We start from the raw sequence: 24,033 nt of genomic DNA on the forward strand, positions 1-24,033 counted from the left end.
GGTAGAGGAGTGTGCTGCCTTGAGAATAAAAGCAAAAAGGGTGAAGAGTCGTGATGTTGGCAAGTTGCGACACAGGTGATTGGGCCAATTTCATCATGGGGCTTTGAAGATATTGCAACAGATCTCTACGGTATTCCCAATGGTACACTTGAGCAAGTTGATACATGCAAGAGGTGTACTTTTGGAAAATACACAAAGTCTTCATTTCACAACAGAGACAGTGGAGCAGAGGCTATTCTAGAGCAAGTCCATTCAGATGTGTGTGGACCATTCTCGAAAGCATCCAAAGCCAAACACAGGTATTATGTTATATTTGTTGATGATTATTCTCATAAATAGTGGATATTTCTCATGCAGAAAAAGGATCAAACTTTCAAAAAGTTTGTGAGTTTAAAGCATTGGTGGAGAAAAATTTGGGCAAGAAGGTTAAAGCTCTATGGAGTGATAACGATGGTGAGTATGTCTCAAACGAGTTTAAGAACTTTTTTGCAGCGGAAGGGATTAAACGGGAGTTGACGACACCCCATAACCCTCAATAGAATGGGTTGGCCAAGAGGAAGAACAGAAGCATAGTAGGGGCAGTGAGGGAGATGTTGCATGATCAGGGCCTACCACTACACTTATGGGCTAAGGCATGCAACACAATGGTTTATGTTCAGAACTGTTGATCCAAAATGGATCTTGAGTAAAACCTCTAAGTCTAAGGCTTCCATAAGGTTAAAGACCCGACGGAGTTATAAAGGGAGAAGAGTAGAAAATCGCATCGGAGAAAGCCAGCGGAAGTGTTAACAGACCATAGTCTTAAGAAAAATGTGATAGCGACGTGAACCGTTGATCGAACGGTCTAGATAAACTACCAATATCACATCGCATGGAACTAAAGGAAAGTTAAAACGTGTGTATGTTGAATACCCGCAGACCGTAGGATCGAGAGATCTCATCATCCAACGGATATCGGGTGCTAAAGTAATTGGACTTTAAATAGAAATCGGAGCCAAACTTTAATAGATTGAGAGTTTATAATTCTCATCGGGTCCATAAAGCTGGTTAAGTGTCGGGCAAGTTGTTCACCCGAAATTGCTGTGGACTGTCGGATCCACTAAGTGTAGATCAATGACGAAGGACTGTCGAGCAAGTTTTGTCTGATCAGGAAGACATCAGTCGTCAATCTGATGGTGGAAGACCAACGGTGGAGATTTATTCGCATCGCAACATGGCCAAAGGAAGGACTTACCTGGGGCTCGAGACATTGCGATATGCGATTGTCGATCGCAATATCACATCGCAACAATACAAAGAAGCGGGGCTTATGCAACATGAAACATGCGATAAAGCGGACCCGACAGGGTTTATAGGTGCAGCAGTATAAAATTTGAAATCCGATATGAAGTGTTTATAGGGTTTTTCAGTATTTTAATGTATTTTTGCATATTTCCATTATAAACCCAAATACAAAGGGAACCATGGCATTTGAATCACTGCAACTTGCGACAGCCATAGAACACAGACCTGATAGGATTATAGGTCAGATTTAATATCATTTGAAGTCTGGCTTGGTGGAAATTCTCACTGTTTTGGTGTATTTCTCTGTGTAAACAGAGAAACGTATTCCTAGGGATTTCACCCATGCCAGTGGTCCTTTCCATTTGAAAACAAGTGGCCACCATACCTTAGAGCGTTTTGCAATGATTGTTAAACGATCAAGAAGGAGATGAAGGGACAGTGGCCAGGAACCAGAGAGCCCGAAGAGGGAAGGCGAACAGACAGGGCCGAGAGGCTTAAAAGCCATTCAATGGTAGCACAGAAGGGGGGATAGATAGAGAAGAGGAGAGAAAGAGAAAGCAGAAGACAGAGAGCAAGAGGGAGAGTCTGTGCACTCTTTTAGACTTGAGGATTTCGAGTAAATCCCTGTTGTTTTGTCACTGTTGTGTTGAGACTCTATTCGAGCTCACACTTGTAATCATTTGCTCTTGAAGACATAATATAGAGGTCGACACTGAAAGCTGGACCAGGAGACGTAGCCAGGAAGTCTGGTGAACTCCTTGATTATTTGCTGTGTTGATGTGTGTGTTTATTATGTTCATTGTCTATATTATTTGCAATATTTTTGATCCGTTGCACTAAATAATGTAGGCATTCCTGCACATGAGTCTTTAATACCTTAATATTGATTTAAGATCTCATTTTCAGATCAAGTGGTATTAGAGCATTTGGTTTTGGTTTTGTTAAGGTTAGACAACCTTGTGTTGGATTTTGAATGCTAACTAGATTAAAGCTCAGACTAGGAGAAGGAGAGCTTGTTGAGGCTAATCCAAAGATTGGAAGAGTCTATTCTCAGAGGAGAATGGTAGAAGAAGCTCCATTGGGATCAAAATCTCAATTTATAGAAAGTTTTATGACAATTCGAGCTATGGTGGAAGAGATGTATCTGGAATTTAAGAAGGGTCGAGGTGAAAGCACTTCAACACCCAAACCAGACAAAGGAGCAGAGGAACCTTTTCTAGTTACCCCTCCAGAAGGCAAAGGGAAAGGGGAAATGCCTCCTCCACCATCTCCTCCATTATCACCTTCATCATCCTCATCATCTTCTAGCTCTTCTAAGAAGAAGAAGAAGAAAACTTCTTTAATCAAATTAGATGTGAAGTTTGATTTGCAAATTTATGATGGAGAACTCAATGCAGAAAATTTATATAATTAGATAAGATAAATTGATGTCTATTGTAGGGTACATAACGTTGATTCAAAAAGGAAGAAGATTCAGCTGGCCAGCCTTCGACTTGGAGGAACTGCACTAGTATGGTGGGAAGGCAAGACACAAGCTAATTTGCAAAAACATGGTAAAATCATTTCTACCTGGAATGAATTTGTTTCTGCTATCAAAAAGCAATTCTATCCTTTAGCTTACATGCAGCACGCAATGATGAGTTAGAAAACTCTTCGTCAGTTGAAAGGTTAAAGTGTACAAAGTTATCCTCAGGAATTCAGAAAGAGAGCTTTAACTCTAGGTATATCATTGGACTCACCTGAGACTTTATTGAAGTATATAGGTGGTCTTCATAGCTATTTAAAGCATACTATTCTCATGTTTAATCCCACTAGCTTAGATGATGTATCAGTTCAAGCCACACATCTAGAAGCTAGAGGAAAGAATGTAAACCCAGAGGTTGGGGGATCATCTAAATATTCTGTAAGCAAGAGCAAGGAAATGAAGAAACTGAAATGGAAGGAGAGGAAAGCAAACATTGTAAAGAAGGATAAACCTTCATGCACTCATTTCAAGAAATAAGGACATGATGAGGCACACTACTGGTTTTTGCATCGCAAACTAAAACCTAAGAAGTTCGGTGGAAAGAAGAAAAAGAATGCTGATGCTATTCAGAAGGACTTGGGATCAGATTCAGGCGATGAAACAACAGTTACAGCCACAAGTATTAAAGGTAAGGATTCTGAAGCATCCACAAGTAATTCTGCACAATCTATTGATAATGAAAGTAATGAGAGGGAAAGAAATGAGCTTTTTCGTATTAGAGTAATTGCCAAACACAATAAGTTTGATACTTTGTTTGATAGTGGATCACAAGTAAATTTGATTTCTGAAACAATTGTAAAGAAGTTGGGATTAAAAACAAAACCTCATGAGAAGCCATATCCATTAGGTTGGGTGTGTGATAAAACAAAGCTACAAGTAACAAGAAAATGTAAACTTAGGTTTGCTATTGGATCAACATTTGTAGATGAGATTGAGTTAGATATAGTTCCACTGGATATATGTGGTATTGTTTTGGGAAGTCCATACTTGTATGATAGGAAAGCTATTTTCTATAGAGCTGATAATAAGTATCAACTCACTAAAGATGGAATAGAGTATATTGTAAGAGCTCATAAACTCAAAGATAACTATTCTCTCATAAACTCAGGACAGATGAAAAGAATTGTGAATTCAAGTAAGCAATTTTTACTAATGGTTGTAAAGGCAAAGGACCCTGATAAAACCAATGCATTTGAAGGCTGTGATTCTAAACAGAACGTTGATTTAGTTAAAGTTGTTTCAGAGTATGATGTTCTATTTCAAAAACCAAAAGGTCTGCCACCCAAGTGAGAAATAGTACATGATATTTATTTGTAGCAAGATGCACCATTACCTAACATTGGAATGTACAGGTTGTCAGCTTTAGAAAATGCAGAGATAAAGAAGCAGGTATAGGAGTTGCTCGATAAAAGGTTTATACGACCAAGCACATCACCATGTGGATCTCCAATTGTGCCAGTGAGAAAGAAAGATGGTTCGTGGAGAATGTGCATTGATTATAAAGCACTAAATAAAATAACGATCAAGAATCGTTATCCTCTTCCTCGTATTGATGATTTATCCGATCAATTGAAAGAAGAAATTTACTTTTCTAAGTTAGACTTGCAAAGTGGTTATCATCAGGTCATAGTTGCAGAACAGGATGCATGGAAGACTGCTTTCAAGACAAAGCAAGGACTGTATAAATGGTTGGTTATGCCTTTTGGCTTAACTAATGCTCCTGCTACATTTATGAGAGTTATGAATGTTGCAGACCATTTATTGATGAATTTGTAATTGTTTATTTAGATGAAATTCTTATTTTTAGTAAGACATGGGAAGACCATGTAAATCATGTAAAGCAGACTTTAGATGTTTTAAAAAGAGAAAATATCTATGTAAAGCTGTCAAAATGTGAATTTGGCATAACATCTTTAAATTATTTGGGTGATATTGTAGGGGGTGGTGAATTGAAGATAGATCCCTCTAAGGTTGAAGTCATTGTGAACTGGCCTAAACCCAAATCTGCTACAGAGGTTAGGAGTTTCCTAGGGGTAGCACAATACTGGAGAAAGTTTATTGCTAACTTTTCTTTGATTGCAACTCCATTACATGCTTTAACAAGATTGAAACAGGTTTTTTAGTGGAGAGGAAAACAACATAAAGCCTTCGATACCTTAAAATAGAAAATCAGTACAGCACTAGTACTAGCACTGCCAGATCTTCAACATCCATTTGAGATTGAGACAAATGCTAGTGACTATGCCATGGGAGCAGTGTTGATGCAACACAAAAAACCCATATGCTATCATTCTGAGACATTTACTTTTGTAGTAGTTAATTATCTCACATATGATTAAGAATTTTATGCATTAGTACAAAGTGTGAAAAAGTGGAAACATTACCTAATGGGTAAAGAAACAATCATACATATAGATCATCAGCCACTTCAATATTTTCACTCACAAACTAAATTGCAGCAATCAAGACATTATAGGTGGATGGGTTTTCTATAGAAATTTCATCTCGTCATCAGATATAAGAAGGGCATACACAATAAGGTTGTAGACATGTTATCAAGACCAATCATAAATGCATCTACTATACTTTAGCATAACTCAGTAATGCATGAAAGTTACATTGAACAATATGCTCAAGATGTAGATTTTAAAGATGTATATGCAACTTTAAGTCATGGCAAGCAAGTAGAAGAGTTGGATTATTATGTAAAGGACCAACTCTTATATCATTTGGGAAAGTTATGCATTCCAAAAACTGAAAGAGTTAACATAATTCAAGAATCACATACTTCTCTTTTATCAGGTCATTTTGGTGTAAGAAAAATAGTTTCACAATTGCAAAGGTTCTATTATTAGCCAAGAATGCATGAGACAGTTTCCAGATATACCAAAGGATGTGCAATGTGTGCTACAAGCAAACCAAGTAATAGAAAATTAGGCTTGTACACTCCACTTCCAATTCCTTCTCGTCCTTGGGAAAGTGTTTCCATGGATTTTATTGGGGGATTGCCAAAGTCTAGGAAAGGCCATGATTATTTGTATGTTGTTGTGGATAGGTTCAGTAAAATGTGTATTTTGATACCATGTAACAAGTAGGTTACAACTGAACAAACAACAAAGTTGTTCTTTTAGAATGTATGGGTTCATTTTGGGTTACCCACTTCTATTGTATCTGATCGAGATTCTCGATATGTTGGGAAGTTTTGGTCAAATCTATGGGAGTTGATGGACACCAGATTGAAGAAGAGCACAACATTTCATCCACAAATAGATGGTTAGACAGAAGTGGTCAATAGGACAGTGATCCAATTGCTCAGAGGCTATTGCAGCAAGCATCCCAAGCTTTGGGATGAACATTTTTGTTATGTGCAGCATGCTTACAACCGTGCCAAGCACTCTTCTACTCAGAGATCTCCTTTTGAGACTTGTTTTGGTTTTATACCAAAGTCTCCCTTGGATTTTATCTTTGCTAAAGACATAGCATTTGATGGACACAGTGATATGGACAAAGAAACCAAGTTCATTGAACAAATCCAAGAAATTCACCAGGAAATATAGGAATAGCTGGAAAGAAGTCAAGCCAAGTACAAGGCAAGACATGACAAGCATCAAGTTGAGCATAGTTTTCAAGTTGGTGATCAAGTCTGGCTGTACATCAGCAAAGACAGAATGCAAGGTGAAGGTAAGAAGCTAAAACCAATAAGGTATGGACCTTTCAAAATACTTGATAAAATTGGTGAAAATGCTTTTCGCCTTGATTTTCCAGCTTATATGCAGATCTATTCAGTCGTTAATGCAGAAAACTTGAGATTCTATGAACCTTCATTGATTGAAGATCTTGAAGAGCAAAGTCAGTTGCCTTGTATTGGGGATTTGTTGCCTGAGTATCTCAATGGGTTACAGGAGGACACAGTTCTGGACAGGAAGGTAAGAACTACGTGTCAAGGGGATGTTGAGTACCTGAGAGTAGGGTTCAAGGATTCAAATCCAAGCAAGGCACGATGGATAGAAATTGGACAAGTGAGGGAACTATATCCTCACTTGATTGATGCCTAAAACCAATTTTTGGTGGTTCAAAATCTTTTCAGTGGGAAGGCATGATCCAAAATGGATCTTGAGTAAAACCTCTAAGTCTAAGGCTTCCATAATGTTAAAGACCCGACGGAGTTATAAAGGGAGAAGAGCGGAAAATCGCATCAGAGAAAGCCAACGAAAGTATTAACGGACCATAGTCTTAAGAAAAATGTGATAATGACTCCAAGCGAAACAACGTGAACCATTGATTAAGCGCGCAGATCAATGGTCCAGATCAACTACCAATATCGCATCGCATGGAACCAAAGGAAAGTTAAAACGTGTGTATGTTGAATACCTGCAGACTGCAGGATCGAGAGATCTCATCATCCAACGGATATCGAGTGCTAAGTAATCAGACTTTCATTAAGAAATCGAACCTGAACTTTAATAGATTAGGAGTTTATAATTCCCATCGGGTCCGTAAAGCTGGTTAAGTGTCAGGTAAGTTGTTCACCCGAAATCGCTATGTACTGTCGGATCCACAAAGTGTAGATCAATGACGAAGGACTGTTGAGCAAGTTTTGTTTGATTAGGAAGACATCAGCCATCGATCTGATGGCAGAAGACCAACGGTGGTGATTTATTCGCATCACAACATGGCCAAAGGAAGGACTTACCAGGGGCTCGAGACATTGCGATATGCGATCGCCGATCGCAATATCGCATCGCAGCAATACAAAGGAGCGGGGCTTATGCAACATGCGACATGTGATAAAGCCGGACCCAACAGAGTTTATAGGCGCAACAGTATAAAATTTGAATATGAAGCGTTTATAGGGTTTTTCAGTATTTTAATGTATTTTTGTGTATTTCCGTTATAAACCCAAATACAAAGGGGACCATGGCATTTGAATCACTGCAACTTGCGACAATGATAGAACACAGACCCGATAGGATTATAGGTTGAATTCAATATCATTTGAAGTCTGGCTTAGCGAAAATTCTCACTGTTTTAGTGTATTTCTCTGTGTAAGTAGAGAAACGTATTCCTGGGGATTTCACCCGTGTCAGTGGTCCTTTCTGTTTGAAAACAGTGGCCACCATACCTTAGAGCGTTTTGCAATTATTGTTAAATTCTCAAGAAGGAGATGAAGGGACAGCGGCCGGGAACCAGAGAGCCTGAAGAGGGAAGGCGAACAGACAGGGCAGAGAGTCTTAAAAGCCATTCAATGGTAGCACAGAAGGGGGGATAGACAGAGAAGAGGAGAGCAAGAGAAAGCAGAAGACAGAGAGCAAGAGGGATAGACTGTGCACTCTTTTAGACTTGAGGATTTCGAGTAAATCCCTGTTATTTCGTCACTGTTGTGTTGATACTCTATTCGAGCTCACACTTGTAATCATCTGCTCTTGAAGACATAATATAGAGGTCGACACTGAAAGTTGGACCAGGAGACGTAGCTAAGAAGTCTGGTGAACTCCTTGATTATTTGTTGTGTTGATGTGTGTGTTTATTATGTTCATTGTCTATATTATTCGCAATCTTTTCGATCTGTTGCACTAAATAATATAGGCGTTCCTGCACATGAGTCTGTAATACCTTAATATTGATTTAAGATCTCATTTTCAGATCAACTGTAGCCCATATGAGATACTTGAGATGAAGACACCAGAGGAGGCTTATTTCGATAAGAGGCTAGATGTTGGTCACTTCAAGATTTTTGGGTCATCGGTATATTTCCATGTGACCAAAGGTGCATGAAAGAGGATTGAGCCTACAACAAAGTTGGGGATATTCGTGGGGTACACTGATACACCTCACAACTATCGAGTGTACTTGTCGACCAACATGATGACAATGGTTTGCAGGGATGTTGGATTCGATGAGGAGAAGGCCATGCGAGTTTCCCTTGAGAGGGAGCTTGAGCTACATACGGATGAGGAGCCTCATATTTATGTGGAGAAGCCACATGCATTATTGTGAACACTTGTTTGGAAAATTGATTAAGTGTTCAAGTAGGCGTAGACTGTGTAGTCTAATATTGGTGGAAAGAAAAAGTACGGCGGTGCCACACCCACCTATGTGTGGTTGAAAGACTACCACCAGGATAGGGGTGTGACGGATAGGATATGGTGGACTACGTTTTCATTTGGGATTTGTGATGGGCAAGGCTTAGTCTTTGAAGTGCCTAACTTAAGAAAAATTCATTAATGCCGACAAAAATTTTAAAATCTACTTAAAAAATGGTAGATAAAGTTTTAAAATATTCGATTCGGAATTTGTGGTGGGTATGGCTTTTTCGTCATGGTAAACTTTGTTATTTTTTTATTTCAAGTTTCTGGGATTTATTTTGCGTTTGTTATTGTTTTTTCGAATTAATTACAGAGGTTTCAAATTAGCTATTATGATTTATTCTATTATAATTATTAGTTTTTTTTGGTGGTTTTAGTACGGGTGAGATTGTTTAAAAATCAATTTTAAACATTAAAATTTAAGAAGTTGGAGTTAGTGACCGGACTTGCTTTTATATTGTTTGTATCTTTTTACACTATAGGTTTATAAGTGACACTTCCATAGATTTAAAGGAAAATAAAACTCCTTATAAATCGATTTCAAATCCCAAAACTCCAAATCCAGTACAATTTTAATTGGCATGAAATTTCTTTATTAATAAAAATTTGGTATTCACAATAAATAAATTATTATTCAGTAGGCAATGACTCTCTACAAATTTGATAATTTTTCAGTAGGCAATGACTCTCCAAATTTGATGATAAGATTGCAAATTGACAGTTTTGGCATTTTATAGGACTGAAAATAGATAGTTTTGTGGTTTATTTGCTTTCATGATGTAATCTTGGTATTGTAAAATATTGAAAATTAGTCTCGTTCTTCTAATTAATTAACTAAATTATAATATTATTATTATTTTTTAGTTTATCATATTATCCATTTTTTGACCGTGTATTAGTTTTATTATAAACTTTTTAATAATTTCTATTTTTATTAGTTCCTCTAATTAATTAACTAAATTATAATATTTTTGGATTTATTTCTAGTTTGTCATACTTACTCCAGACATGGTATTATTTGTTTTTTTGACTGCGTATTAATTTTATTATAAACTTTTTAAGAACTTCCATTTCTATTATTTGCTGATTTTTTGTTTTAAGTTTTATTTTTTTTCTATTATTTTCATTTTCATGAATTCAATTTTAAGGTCACAATCAAGTCAGACACCAAATTGGTGTATGAGACCCCTTTGTTTGTGGGATAGGGAACCTGTGACTTTTTAGAATGAAACACATACTCTTAATCATTAGGCCCACTCAAATTGTATATATAAAACACAGAGATATATTAAAAAAACATAGAGATATATTAAAAAAACATATATATTAAAGTGTATATATGTTAAATGTAAATAATATTGGTTAATCATATTTCTTAATTTTTGGTCATGACATTCAACAATGCAACATTTTATTAGTTGTTTTATTTTTGTGATGAAATTTTTATCTTTATTATTTTTTAGTTTAATTATACTTAAGCTAAGTAGCAAGTACTAGCAGCTATGTAACGCTTGTTAACTATGATGTTCTTTATTTTTATTTTTATTCATTAGAATTTTTCCATCTTTAGAAGTCTCACTAAATAAATTTGTTTTCTTTTTCAGCATTTCATTCAACTTTGTGTCTTTAATGATAAATGAAATGTTTATCCAAAAACTAACAATTCCACTCCAAAAAAAACTTTTTTTCACGGCGGCTCCAAAATATGGTGGAGCGGCACGTTATGGTCGAGTGGCCTTACGGCATGGCCAAATTCTTAGGGTTATATTTAGCCTACGCAGGGCACTAACACGGAACCGGTTGGGTGTGGTTGGGTGTGTAAAGTTGCCGTAAACCGCACGCAAATGCCCTCTCCTGTCGATGGCGGCCATTAAGGTCGAGCAACTAAAGTTTCAATTTACTGATGAGCGTGGAGGTGGTGTAAAGTCGCAAAAAGTTTCAATCTACCGATGAGCGTGGAGGTGGTGTAAAGTCGCAAATTCCCTCTCCTGTCGATGGCGGCCATTAAGGTCGAGCAACTAAAGTTTCAATTTACCCATTAGCGCGGAGGTGGTTTAAGGTCGCCTTGGTGAGTGAAATATTCATAGAAACAGCGTGGTCCCTCCAAAAACATTTGTCTGTAGAAAGCTGCTTGCAACGGTAGCTTTCGCATGTGGTTACACTGTTTATATACATTAAATAAATTATAGCAGTCTGAATTATACTTCAACCCGTCCAAGTTGTACCGACCTTCGCAAGTAAGGCACTCGATTAAGAGGATATATTACGAGGTATAAATAAATTATAGCAGTCTGAATTATACTTCAACCCGTCCAAGTTGTACCGACCTTCGCAAGTAAGGCACTCGATTAAGAGGATATATTACGAGGTTTCCTGTACCAATTTGTGTTATACTCTGTTCGCCTTGTCCCTGGTCCTTCATTATGGTCTCGATTAAGAAGATATATTACAAGGCTTCCTGTACCAATTTGTGTTATACTCTGTTTGTTCGCCTTGTCCATATATCACAGCGAGAGTTTTGGAAGGCTACTATTTCCTGTCAAATATGAAGGTATGTTACTATGTTTGCTCTATTCAAGCGAAATCAACTGCTTAAGGTTCTGTGTCCATCAACTGATTGATGATGATGGCCCATGTGATTGATTTTGCAGAAAATGGTGCTGAAAGTAACTATCGAGGACGAAAATGGTAAGAGAAGGGTTATGGAGATGGTTGCAGGAATGGAAGGTAAAAATTTTCAAATTTTTGTGGTTCGAATTTGTAGGTTGAAATTTGGATTTACCACAGTCCTCAGCTTTGATTGTCTATTTTTCGAATATTTATCATGAAGACCAATTTTTTTCCCTCTTTGGAAGATGGATCCTCTTACAAATTCTAAACACATACCATCAAACATGAAGACCGTGGTAAATCCAAGCTTCCAACCTACAAAATTCATTCAATCAATCAATCAGGGGGTTTTGCTTACCATTAAATGGATTTGAGAGCTAATAAACAATGGACCGGTATTTGGTTTCAGGGGTAGAGTCTGTTGCGGTAGACATGAACGAGAAGAAGATAACTGTCATGGGGAATGCAGATCCTGTGGATGTCACAATGAAGCTCAGGGAATTCGTAAAGACAGAGCTGCTGAGCCTGGGTCCTGCAAAAAAAAAAGAAAAGGGCATATAATACTAATAGATGCACTATTTGGTGATCTCTGTATTTTTCTTCTTTGTGTATGTTCAATTGGCCGTTATCTTGTTCTAAGTTCAATTGGAATTTGAAATGATTAACTCTGTCCTCCTCTAATGATTATAAACAACTTGTTTCTCATTTGTAGAGTTTATTGAGGAAATATATGGGTCCTCTGAGGGTTTCCCCGTTGCATTTGTTATTGTTATGGTATTATTTCCAGTACCTATAAGAAGGACCTCGAGTCCATTTGTAAATATTTGGCTGCTATACATGTTGATTAAAGCCGAGCTCTTTACGGCTCCTGGTCACGTTTCCTTCTGTAAGACTATACTTTTGGGCAAGAAATATAATACCTCTGTGTTTTTACAATTGAATTTGTTTTACTGTCTCGGTTCTATGGTACTGCTTTTGTAATATAGTTCTATGCTTATATACTTGCTGAGAGTTATGTCTGTCCATATTTTGTAAGTTTTTTTGGTTTTGGTGCTTTTCTATTTGGTGCTTTTCTATTTGAGTATGCAATCGCTCACTATTGTTGTAATGTGGCTACCTTTTGTTTTGCTTATGGATATGAACTGTTCCTACCATCTCTGGTTATGAAATTTATACATTTCACATGATGCGTCCACTATTAGAGCTTATCATATGCAAATTCCGTCTCTCTGATTGGGAGTGAGTACTTATTCGTAACAGCCTATTTTCTTGAATTCGTGGTGGTTTTATTACAGTTTTCGCTTTTTCATTATAAGGGTTTCTAACAATAATTGTAGTACTGGTCCAAATTGTATTAGTGATGTAATAATTATTTTCCAAATTGTGATTTAATATGGATGTATGGAAGATATTTTAAGAGAATGTCTTTTTTATTTTTAACTATTTTAGTGTCACAAAGATGTCAATTTCTTTTGATGTAAATTGTTTTAGGAATTGTCCAACACTCTATTCTACTAGGGAGTTCATAATTGTTTGTTCTTATTTTAACAATGCTGATTTTCTTCTTTACACTAGTCAAAATAAAGAAATATTATGTTGATTTTCTTCTTTACACTAGTCGAAATAAAGAGATAATTTTGACCTTTTAGATCAAGGCTGATCATCTCTTTCTTCTTAAATATAAATGTAATGATAGTTTTAACATTATTAGATTTTGCAAAATGACTCCATCCTTTATGTGAACCTTGCTTGAGCCATGGATGGTTTTGGTTGGTGTTTGAAACAGTGTCATGAAGCCTCTTGTCTTCCATGTTATTTATTTTGGTTTTGTACATTAAATGTCTTGTCATAGTTATCCTCTCAATGTAGGAAAGTCTCACTTTTATGAGAAGGATAGGATATGGTGTATTGTGTTTAATTTTGAATATATAAATTATAATACTTTTGAATTTGCTTTATTTTTTTCACTATTCTTTTAGAGATGTTATAGTACCAAACTTCCCAGCCATATATGATAACATGAGTAATGAAAATTTCAAAAAGGAGTTTATTGATATCCTATAACCAAAGGTCCATTGATTTACAACTATTTTTTGATCTATAATAATTGTTCCACTCTTCATTTATCTCATTTTCAAAATTATAGTTCTAGTTAAGCTTGTGATGGAGATCAAAGATATTTGTATGAAGTCACTTCTCTATGTCATTACTTTCAGACATGAAATTAGACATAAGCAATCAATTTGAATTTACTTGGAATAATCTTTATTTTAACAATGTTAACAATCATAACCGATATTAAAGAAAAAATATTTATATCATTAGAAAAAAAAAAAGAATGATGAATGATAACTGTACTAGATAAAATTATGATAACACTATCTAGTTTTGCAAAAAAAAAACTCATACACACACACACTTCACTATATACATAATAAACATATAATAATCAAATTGAAATAAAGTAAAGTCTCAAATTTAGAAAAATATTATATATAATAAAAATAAGCATAGTCTAACTATTATATGAAATGATCCTCTTTTAGGGCATTTTCCCTGGTCAATTTCACTCAAAATCCGGTATAGATTTTTAAAAATCATAAGTTTTAGTTATTTAATTTGCAAATTTTGAATGACTTAGAGACTTCTCAAAGTGCTCAATTCATTTATGCATTCAAAAAAGCATTTTAAACAACAGGAAATCACAATCTTGCCAAGAATTGTATTGCTAGGTTTTGGACAAAGAAGTCATTTTGTCTATTAGTTAGTGTTGAAAAGTGTGCAACAAGAAATGCTTGTTGAGAATGCAACAAGATGATGGAGCTTAGTGGAAAGGAGTTGCCTTCACTAAGTGGGCCCGTAGGCAAATTATGGTGCAAGTTCTATTTTTGATCACAGTGTGGATGATCACAGTGTGGGTGATCACAGTATGAGTGATCACAGTGTGGGTGACCACAGTATGAGTGATCACAGTCTATTTTTAGACTAGCTGTCAAAAATAGAAAAGTCAAATATTATTGTCTCATAATAATATTTGGACTATAAACTTGATCTTATTCTCTTGGAGCAATTCAGGATGAGCTACGGATGTGGTACATGCAGATCCTAGAGGGAAATACATGGTTACCTATGGGATGACTAATATTTGCATGCAGGACTTCAGTTATAACTCAAGTGAGTTGAATTTAGTGGACTGGAGGTGCAGTTGATGGAGTTGTGTTCAGTTTAGCTTTGTTAAACTGGTTGTATTTAGTCTAACTGATCAATAGACTAGAGATGAGTTGGGTGAATTAGTTATTAATTAATTCACAAGTTAATAACTCATAATGCAACTATAGAATACATCAGTTAACTCAGTTGCATGTCAGTGCATGTTCAGTTCAGCAGGGACAGGTGTTAGAGGATCAGATTGCTATCAGTTGTGACTATAGCTGTGCATGATGATTTGCATAATAAAAGGGATTGAGTATGCCAATGAATTGGGCAATATCAAGAATTGTAGCCTGTGCTCACGTCCAACAGAGTGTGAGTGATTATTTGCAGGTCAAATACGAGTTTGGCAAGCCATTCTCATAAGTTCTTGAGCAAGTATTGAGCTGGAGAGGCAGGCAAGCAGTGGAATAGATTTGGAGATCAGATCTGAGCTGTATTGGGTGTAACAGGTGGCGCTGGTACTGGATTTCTTGTGATAAGCATTGTACTTTGTATTGTTACATGATTCAATCAATATAATATACAGATAGTGTGGGGTTTTTAGTGAGATGCTTTCCCCGGGATACATACTGTGTTAATGAGTTTGATTGATGCTTCTATGTGTGCCTGTGAATGTTTCTGCTTCTGTAAATTGATGATCAACGTGGAGGAGATTATGTATTATACATGTTCCGCTTATAATTGTATGATCAGGATAATATCTATGAATATGTGTTAAATTATTCAAAATTTCTACATGGTATCAGAGCTAGATGATTTGTAGAAAAATTTTCTACATGGTATCGGAGCTGCTTGATTTGTAGAAGAGATTTTTACAGGATATCAAGTGAGGATTGATCATCGGATCTATTATTTAGAAAGTGTTTACATTTTATTTCTTCAGGCAGAGTCTGTAATCGGGCCAGGTAGCCTCTGGATTCATCCTTCTTTTTGAAGGTGAGATATCCGGTGAATGCCCATACAGTCGATCTTTGTACAAGAAATACTTTGTTCTCACGAATTCTAGATCAGAAGCGGTTGAGTTTTGAGCTGGTGGAATTCGAATTTAATTCCAAAGCAAGAGATAAAACTCAGAAACATTCAGTGTGAGAATGGAGACAGTATGCCCCAGTGTCTCACGAAGTTCACCCAATGCTGGGATGAGCTGGGAAGTGTGGGGGTGACTGTCGGATGAGGATGGTGAGTCTAGCACTCCTTGACCTTCCTAAGAGTTGGCATAGCTACCAGGACTCGGTGAATGGAAGGGAGAAACTGCCAAATTGGGAACGACTATGGTCGGATTTGATGCAGGAGGAGATTAGACGGCGCACCAGAGACGGTTCTTCATCCATGCAGGATGAGGAGAATTGTGCCTTAGCGAGTAAGGCGAAGAAGGGGAAGGGAAGGTTTCTCTTTCTGAATCTAGTTCTTCCAGTGATGGGAAGAAGGTTGACAAGTCGAAGGTGAGATGCTTTCATTGTCATGAGATTGGTTCACAGGTCAGGAACCTGTATGCTCTTGAGGTTCAAGATGCATGCGAAGCCTTGAGTAGCAAGGCAACTGATGGAGAATTGGTGGTTGAGAGGGAGCGTATATTACCTTTCAACATGCAGAGCCAGAAGAAGTCTCAGACGATTGTGGAGGAGCCACGATTGGTGCAGCAGCTTCAGGAGGTTGTGGAGGAGCCACAACAGGGGAAGCTGAGAGGAGATCGAGTAGAGACATCTACTCATCCAGAGACCTCCAGTAGGGGGAAACTTCGAGCCATGTGGGCTGAGGGATCGCATGCAGCCATACCTCCAGGTAGGAGGTGGGGTGATGTGGATTGATTGTCCCAAGGAGGAGGGGCAAGATCCTTGAGGTACCCAACCTCTTGGATGAGACCTTGCTATAGGAGCCCCAGATGTGTAGTAGCAGGAACTGACTGATTGGGTAGAGACAGATGCAGATGGAGCGGCAGAGAGAGCGACAGTGCAGGGAATCCCAGGACAGCGCATAGCTAGCAGGCTGCAGCAATGCGAGAGGCACAAGTGTTTTGCACAGTGTTAGGTGGCACAGAGAGGTGCGCAATGGTGTGAGATGCATGGAGATGTTGCAGTAGCACAGATGTCAAAGAGGGAGCACTTTTCAGCAGCATGTAGAGCTTCAGCATCAGAGGATGTTTCTAGCCCAACAGGGAGGTCAGTTGGGAGGTGCAGTGCGGATGCAATGCTGGGAGATAGAACGAGCAGCAGCACGGATGCAGTCAGAGATCAAAGTGACAGAGGCTAGAGCAGTCAGATACTGAAGAGCACAGAGATGCAGAGTTTCAGTCGACAGAGGCAATATCAGTCAGAGACTTTGATGACAGAGCAAGTGGACCGGCCAAATGTGTTGCATGGAGAACATTCCAGAGTTACAGGATCGGGTTTGAGAGGAAGCCTTTCTTGTTGAGAGGGAGTGTTGAAAAGTGTGCAACAAGAAATGCTTGTTGAGAATGCAACAAGATTATGGAGCTTAGTGGAAAGGAGTTGCCTTCACTAGGTGGGCCCGCAGGCAAATTATGGCGCAAGTTCTATTTTTGATCACAGTGTGGATGGTTACAGTGTGGATGATCACAGTGTGGGTGATCACAGTATGAGTGATCATAGTGTGGGTGACCACAGTGTGAGTGATCAAAGTCTATTTTTAGACTGGCTGTCAAAAATAGAAAAGTCAAATATTAGTGTCTCATAATAATATTTGGACTATAAACTTGATCTTATTCTCTTGGAGCACTTCAGGATGAGCTACGGATGTGGTACATGTAGATCCCAGAGGGAAATACGTGGTTATCTATGGGATGACTAATATTTGCATGCATGACTTCAGTTAGAACTCAAGTGAGTTGAGTTTAGTGGACTGGAGGTGCAGTTGATGGAGTTGTGTTCAGTTTATCTTTGTTAAACTGGTTGTATTTAGTCTAACTGATCAATAGACTAGAGATGATTTGGGTGAATTAGTTATTAATTAATTCACAAGTTATTAACTCATAATGCAACTATAGAATACATCAGTTAACTTAGTTGCATGTCAGTGCATGTTCAGTTCAGCAGGGACATGTGTTAGAGGATCAGATTGCTATCAATTGTGACTATAGCTGTGCATGATGATTTGCACAATCAAAGGGATTGAGTATGCCAATGAATTGGCCAATATCAAGAATTGTAGCCTATGCTCACGTCCAACAGAGTGTGAGTGATTATTTGCAGGTCAAATATGAGTTTGGCAAGCCATTCTCATAAGTTCTTGAGCAGGTATTGAGCTGGAGAGGCAGGCAAGCAGTGGAATAGATTTGGAGATTAGATCTGAGCTGTATTGTGTGTAACAGGTGGAGCTAGTACTGGATTGCTTGTGATAAGCATTGTACTTTGTATTGTTACATGATTCAATCAATATAATATACAGATAGTGTGGGGTTTTTAGCGAGATGCTTTCCCCGGGATACATACTGTGTTAATGAGTTTGATTGATGCTTCTATGTGTGCCTGTGAATGTTTCTGCTTCTGTAAATTGATGATCAACGTAGAGGAGATTATGTATTATACATGCTCCACTTATAATTGTATGATCAGGATAATCTCTGTGAATATTTGTTAAATTATTCAAAATTTCTACAGTTAGACTATACCATAAAAATATAATAATTACTATTCTAAAACAAAATCTTAATTCCAAAAAAATGGTATACTAAAATTTGTGTATCATAATAGTTACAAGTAAAAATGGGATATGCTTTTTATTCTAAGGCATATAAGCTTTTATGAAAATCTTCACACATGAATTAAAAAACCTCATTACATTAATAAAAATATATCATTAGTTTTAAAAATAATGAGAATTTTATATTAATATCAAAACTCTACACCTGGGATGCAGCCTATATATCAGAGAGAGTTTAGCTTTCATTTTGAGGCTTGAGGAGTCTAAATCTTCTTCCCAACTATAAGAGTTTATGCATATTGGCTTACATACTTGTCTTACAAATAACTGATCTTTGGAAGTGAAAACTTTCAAAAAGACCGACAAAATTTTGTAAAATTTTCAAAACACAGTCACCTACATGGAGGCAAAAAAACCTATGCATTGTATACTTTCTTACCCACTACTATGGAGGGAAAATTCTTCATCAGAGTTTGACTACTATCCAAACTTTCTTCACTTTTCGAAGGGGACCTTTGAATAGATATATAGTTGAGAATCTCCTGCAAATTTTCCACTTATTGTCATATGTTGCTAAGCTCATCATCATTTCGATGCGCATGCTCCCTTTGTTATTCTTTATTGTCCTCTATCTCTATGATTGTAGAAGTCAGTTGATTGTATTTGAATTTCAATGCTTGGATTTCCTCCTAAATTTCCACTAGCATGAGAATAATTCCCTCCATGTTAATCCAACTTAAGGGCTCCACCATAGCTAGATTCCAATCTTTTAATTGAGGTTGCCTTCTATATGCTCTTACACCTCCATTGTCTGTCCAAAACTACCATTTATTTTGACCCCCACACTACTTAACATATATTGATCAATTTAATGATATTCCTCCCTCACCCAAGAGGCCCAAAGATTGAATAGAGCCAAAACCATAATCCTTTGTTAAACCACCCAATCCTCTACTCAAAGTGAATTTCACCACACCAAATCTCACTAGGTAAAGGAAATTCTCAACAAAAGAGGGAGTAAAATGTTCCACGTGTGTTAATTCAATACATAAAAGAGGTAACTTGAGGTGAATGTTAGCAATATTGTCAAATGGGCCTTTGAAGAATACTTATTGATTTTTGAATGTTCCTATAAAACCATTGAGAAAAAACTCACATAACTGAGGTAAGGCTGGCTTCGAAAAAGCTAGAACCAAGAGTGGAAAAAATAGGCTGGAGACACTTGTGACAAATACACTCAGAACAAATTGGAGGCACGTAAAACCAGACCCGATTTGTCCATATCTCTCACCAAATTGATTTTTGATTGCGCTAAGATAATGCTTGATTTTTATTGAGAGCACTCTTAACATTGATTTTTCCTTGAATCCAACTCACATCGCCTTTTAATGGAGAACACTTAGAAAATTGAAGCTCATGCATAATGGGTTAATCCACAGACAGATAGAAAATCCTTCCAGTCTTGCATAACTTTAATTGGTGTTGATTTCCAATCCAAAAGGCCCCTTCCAAAATTGAATTGCCTCTTGGAGATGGCATTCTTCTAGCGAGGCTTGCATTAATGTTCCATGTTGCAAGTGAATTGGTGAATTTTCACTAGAAAAAATCTCTTCTTCCCAAAAACCCCATAAGGGGGTTGCCTTATAGGGGAATTAAAATCCAGATTCATGGCTTCTGCTTTGAAATGACTCCCACCTTTCATGAGATACATTTTGGAGTTCTTGCACACAAAAATGAAGACTCGTCACTCTATATTTTAAACTATAATTCTAATTATTACATGTTTTGATGCTTGAGGGAGGCCCACATATGGAGAGCACCCCCTTCTATTCCTTATTATTATATTTTTTTCAACCATTAATCCTTCCAGGAAGTTAAGGGATTGGATTAAAGTTCGAGGTTCCATTCATTGGTAAGACCCCCATCTCTAGTTTTGATTTGTCATTTTTCATTTTACTAGCTTCATTATTTTTTATTTTAAGCATGTGGAAGAACCTCACCAAGGAGAAGGATTGATCACAGTCCTAACTCATTCAATTATGTTTTTTAGTTTCCAATTATTTAGTGATGCATTGTTTACCATATAGTGCACTAATAGTTATGAATCCCCTATCACCTGGAGGACTTCTATCGAAGCAGATATGTTGAAAATGTAGCAAGAAAATCTCAGTTTGACTTTGCCTTGGTCAAACTAGAGAGAATTTGAATTTCCATTTCAGCAGAAATCTTGGAGGTAGTTAACTGAGGTGACATGACACTTGTTTTAGACTTTCCTGTAGATTCACATCTCATGTAATGTACTAAAACACAAGACAAGAATATAATCTACTCTTTAAATAACGGAAACCAAGAATCGATGAAAACAATAATCGACAAGAGGAAGATAATCAAAGACACATAACACAATTGTTTCTTTGGGGAAAGCCACTGCTCAAAACCCCAACTATCTATTGCATTAATCAGAAATTTGAGTGATAATACAAAGCTTGTTCTCACAAGAACAATTTCGCACAAGTATGATCAACTCTCTGCCTCACAAGCCCGCACTGACCAACACTTAGCCAATTTTTGTTGCTTGCTAAGCCCCTATTTCCTTGCGCAATTCCTGTGAGGAATAATTGATATTTAATTGGGAATTCCTTCTTCCATAACTGCGAAATCCAAAACTAGGTTCTCTTCTGATTGCATGCATGATCTGTACAACTCAGATCATTCTACAACTAATAGTACATTGTCCCTGCACTCTAGTCTCAACTGGGTCTTTCTCTGAATTGACATGCATGAGTTTCTCATGAGGGAATCTTTAGTTAGCTGGAGTAGCACCCGAGGATGCACCAGTGCACCAACTCACTACTAATCCTCTACTAGTTCCACAAACAGTTAGAACTAGTTTAACTAACCATAACTCAGTAAACTGAGTTATTTAATTACAACTCAATTAAGTAAATTAAAATTAATTAAATATTTACAAGTTGTTATGAGAATAGAATTCGATTTTAATTCACAATTTAATTCAAGGACAAATTAAACTGGAATTTCTTGTTGCCATTTCTCAACACTCCCTCTCAACAAGAAAGGGATTATCAGTTACCCCGATCCTGTCTCTGTGAAACTCAAATTTACATCTTGACAATTCCTTTGTCAAAATGTCGGCATCTTTCTCCTCCATGGGAATGTACTCCAACAACATAATCCACCTCAATACACAATCCTTGAGATGATGATATCAGATATCAATATGCTTGGACCGATCATGAAAAACTAGATTTTCATAGAGCTTGATACAACTCTGATTATCGCAGTAAGTCATAGTTGGATCCATCTGTTGACCAAACAAACCTACCATAATCTTCCTCATCCATATGGCCTCACATGCTGCCTAACTTGTAGCCATGTACTCTACCTTTGTCGCACTGAGTGCGACCGATCTCTGTTTCTTGCTGTACCAAGAAATTGTCGTTGACCCAATACTGAAGATCCCTCCTGATGTGCTTTTCCTGTTGAATGGACTCCCTACCCAACCTGCATTGTTGAAGCCTTGAAGATTCACTCCCTCTGTTTATTTGTACCACAATCCATATTGAGTAGTGCCCTTGAGGTATCTCAACACATGATTTTTCGCTTTCCAATACATCTTGGTAGGCCTAACCATCGCTTGAATAAGCTGGTTAACTGTCTATCACATATCCAGTCATTTGTTCACCAAATACATGAGTGAACCCACAAGATGCCTGTAAACAATAGCTTCCACTACTTCCCATGAAGTAGCATCCTCCTTCCTCCAGTTACCTGCTAGAGTAGTATCCATGGGTTTGCTGCTCTTCATGTGGAACCTCCTGAGTATCTCATTGGCATACTTGCCCTGAGACACAAACAATTACCCATCACCCTGCCATACTTCCATTCCCAGAAAGTAATGCATGACCCCCATGTCCTTCATCTTAAACTCTCTTACAAGGTCCTTTTATCAATTCTTGATTAGTTGGCCATCACCTGTCAAAATCAAAACGTCGACATATAACACAATGATCAACAATTTACCTTCCACTACTATGTGGTATAGGTTTTCATCTACTTCACTCTTGGTGAAACCCAACCCAGTGAAGTAGCTATCAATCCTGGTGTACCAAGCACGGGGTGCTTTCTTTAGCCCATACAACTCCCTCTTGAGCTGGCAAACCATGACTCATGGTCTAAGGCATCAAAAACTTCAGGTTGCTTTATGTACACCTCTTCCTCAATTGTGCCATTAAGGAAGGTCTCATCATAGTCAATCCCCTCTAACTGTGAAAAGCCACAGCCACAAACCTGGCCTTATGCTTCTCCACACTTGATCCGGATTTAAACAGGAACGCAATAAATTACAGAGATAACCATATACATAAAGATGCAGCGGAAATAATACCTCATTTCATTAATGGAAAATACTGAAATATGCTTACAAACAGAAATGGAAATAAACTAGCTAGGGCGATGGTAGCTTATCTCTGAGAAGAGATGTGATGGCTACATGCCTCTGAACTGTGTTACAATGAGGCTCGAAGGCCTATTTATTGTTGAGAAACAATGGAAAACCCTTAACATTCCAAAACCTAACCCTAGGAGATGAAACGCCAAACTGTGGGCCCCGTTTGGGTAAATTGGTACATCAACTTCCCCGGGTCGTAACTTTGGCATACGATCTCCGTTTGACGCGTACAATAGCTCGTTAGAAAGATCTATCCGAGCACTACCACTTTGGGAAGGGCAACATCGGTCCATGGACCCATGTTGCCCCCAGATTTCCCAAAAAACGTCGTTTAGGGCCTCAAAACGGCTCCAGAAGTTCAGGACCCGAAAAACTGCTAAAAATAGTAAGTTGTGCTACAATTAAGGAAACTGAAAATGCTGAGAAAGACAATGGTGGGGGTCCAGGTGGACTTGGCAGGTGGCCACCAATATCCACCTGGATCATTCCTCCCCCCTTAGGAAGCAATGGTCCCCATTGCGTTGAGCTCCTCCATGAGATGAGGAAACTTCTGCTGAACTTGTTCCCTGGTGAGCCACTTGCCCTGCTGAAGGAGTTGGCCCGCTTTGACAACTCGATACAGTTGGATATTCTGTTGGCGAGTGTTCTTGATCTGTGTGTCCATGATCCGATCAGTTGCAGCTTGTTCCATGCAATCTGGATTTAATTCTGTGGGTTTGAGCTGTTCTGCAATGTCGGATGTGTCTAGCAATGGTGGAAAGTATGGCCGAAGGCGGTCCACATTAAATACTGGGTGCAGGCCAAGGAATGGGGGAATGCTGAGCTCAAATGCATTGTCTCCCATAGCCTTAGTAATGGTGTAAGGACCATATCGGAGTGGTCTCAATTTTCGATAGGCTCCAGTAAGGCGTTCCTTTTGCAAATGCAACCAGACTTTGTCGCCCACCTGAAACTTGTGTGGCACCCGATGTTGATCATGTCGCTGCTTGTACTTGGCATTTGATTTCTCAAGAATGTCATGGACCTGCTGGCGAATATGTTGGATGCGCTCAATGAAGCTGGTGGCCTTATCTGTTTCGGACTGGACATGAGCTGAATTCATGTGAGTAGCTGCAAGTGGCATGGCCACATCAATGGGGCATAGTGGCTGGAATCCCAAACCCACCTGAAAAGGGCTATGGCCAGTG

General features: G+C 37.9%; 1 protein-coding gene across 1 annotated transcript; it reads left to right on the top strand.

Annotated features, from left to right (window-relative positions):
- Window positions 1–10,755: 10,755 nt before the first annotated feature.
- Window positions 10,756–12,066, top strand: LOC149177306 (heavy metal-associated isoprenylated plant protein 39-like). Its single transcript, XM_089421714.1, has 4 exons — window positions 10,756–10,810; window positions 11,406–11,446; window positions 11,547–11,622; window positions 11,915–12,066. The coding sequence occupies exons 1-4, from the start codon at window positions 10,756–10,758 to the stop codon at window positions 12,064–12,066; spliced, it is 324 nt and encodes a 107-aa protein (XP_089277840.1).
- Window positions 12,067–24,033: the final 11,967 nt, after the last annotated feature.

This window comes from Pinus tabuliformis, chromosome 4_1 (assembly GCF_031772625.1).
Source record: "Pinus tabuliformis cultivar Carrire ecotype Pingquan chromosome 4_1, CPIR1, whole genome shotgun sequence".
Taxonomy (NCBI): Eukaryota; Viridiplantae; Streptophyta; class Pinopsida; order Pinales; family Pinaceae; genus Pinus; species Pinus tabuliformis.

Excerpts from the sequence above, each read along its gene's own strand:
- LOC149177306 (XM_089421714.1), top strand. The coding sequence starts at position 10,756 with ATGGCGGCCATTAAGGTCGAGCAACTAAAGTTTCAATTTACTGATGAG. Across the intron at positions 10,811-11,405 it reads ATTTACTGATGAGCGTGGAG|CGAGAGTTTTGGAAGGCTAC; the intron begins GTGGTGTAAAGT and ends CATATATCACAG. Across the intron at positions 11,623-11,914 it reads GATGGTTGCAGGAATGGAAG|GGGTAGAGTCTGTTGCGGTA; the intron begins GTAAAAATTTTC and ends ATTTGGTTTCAG.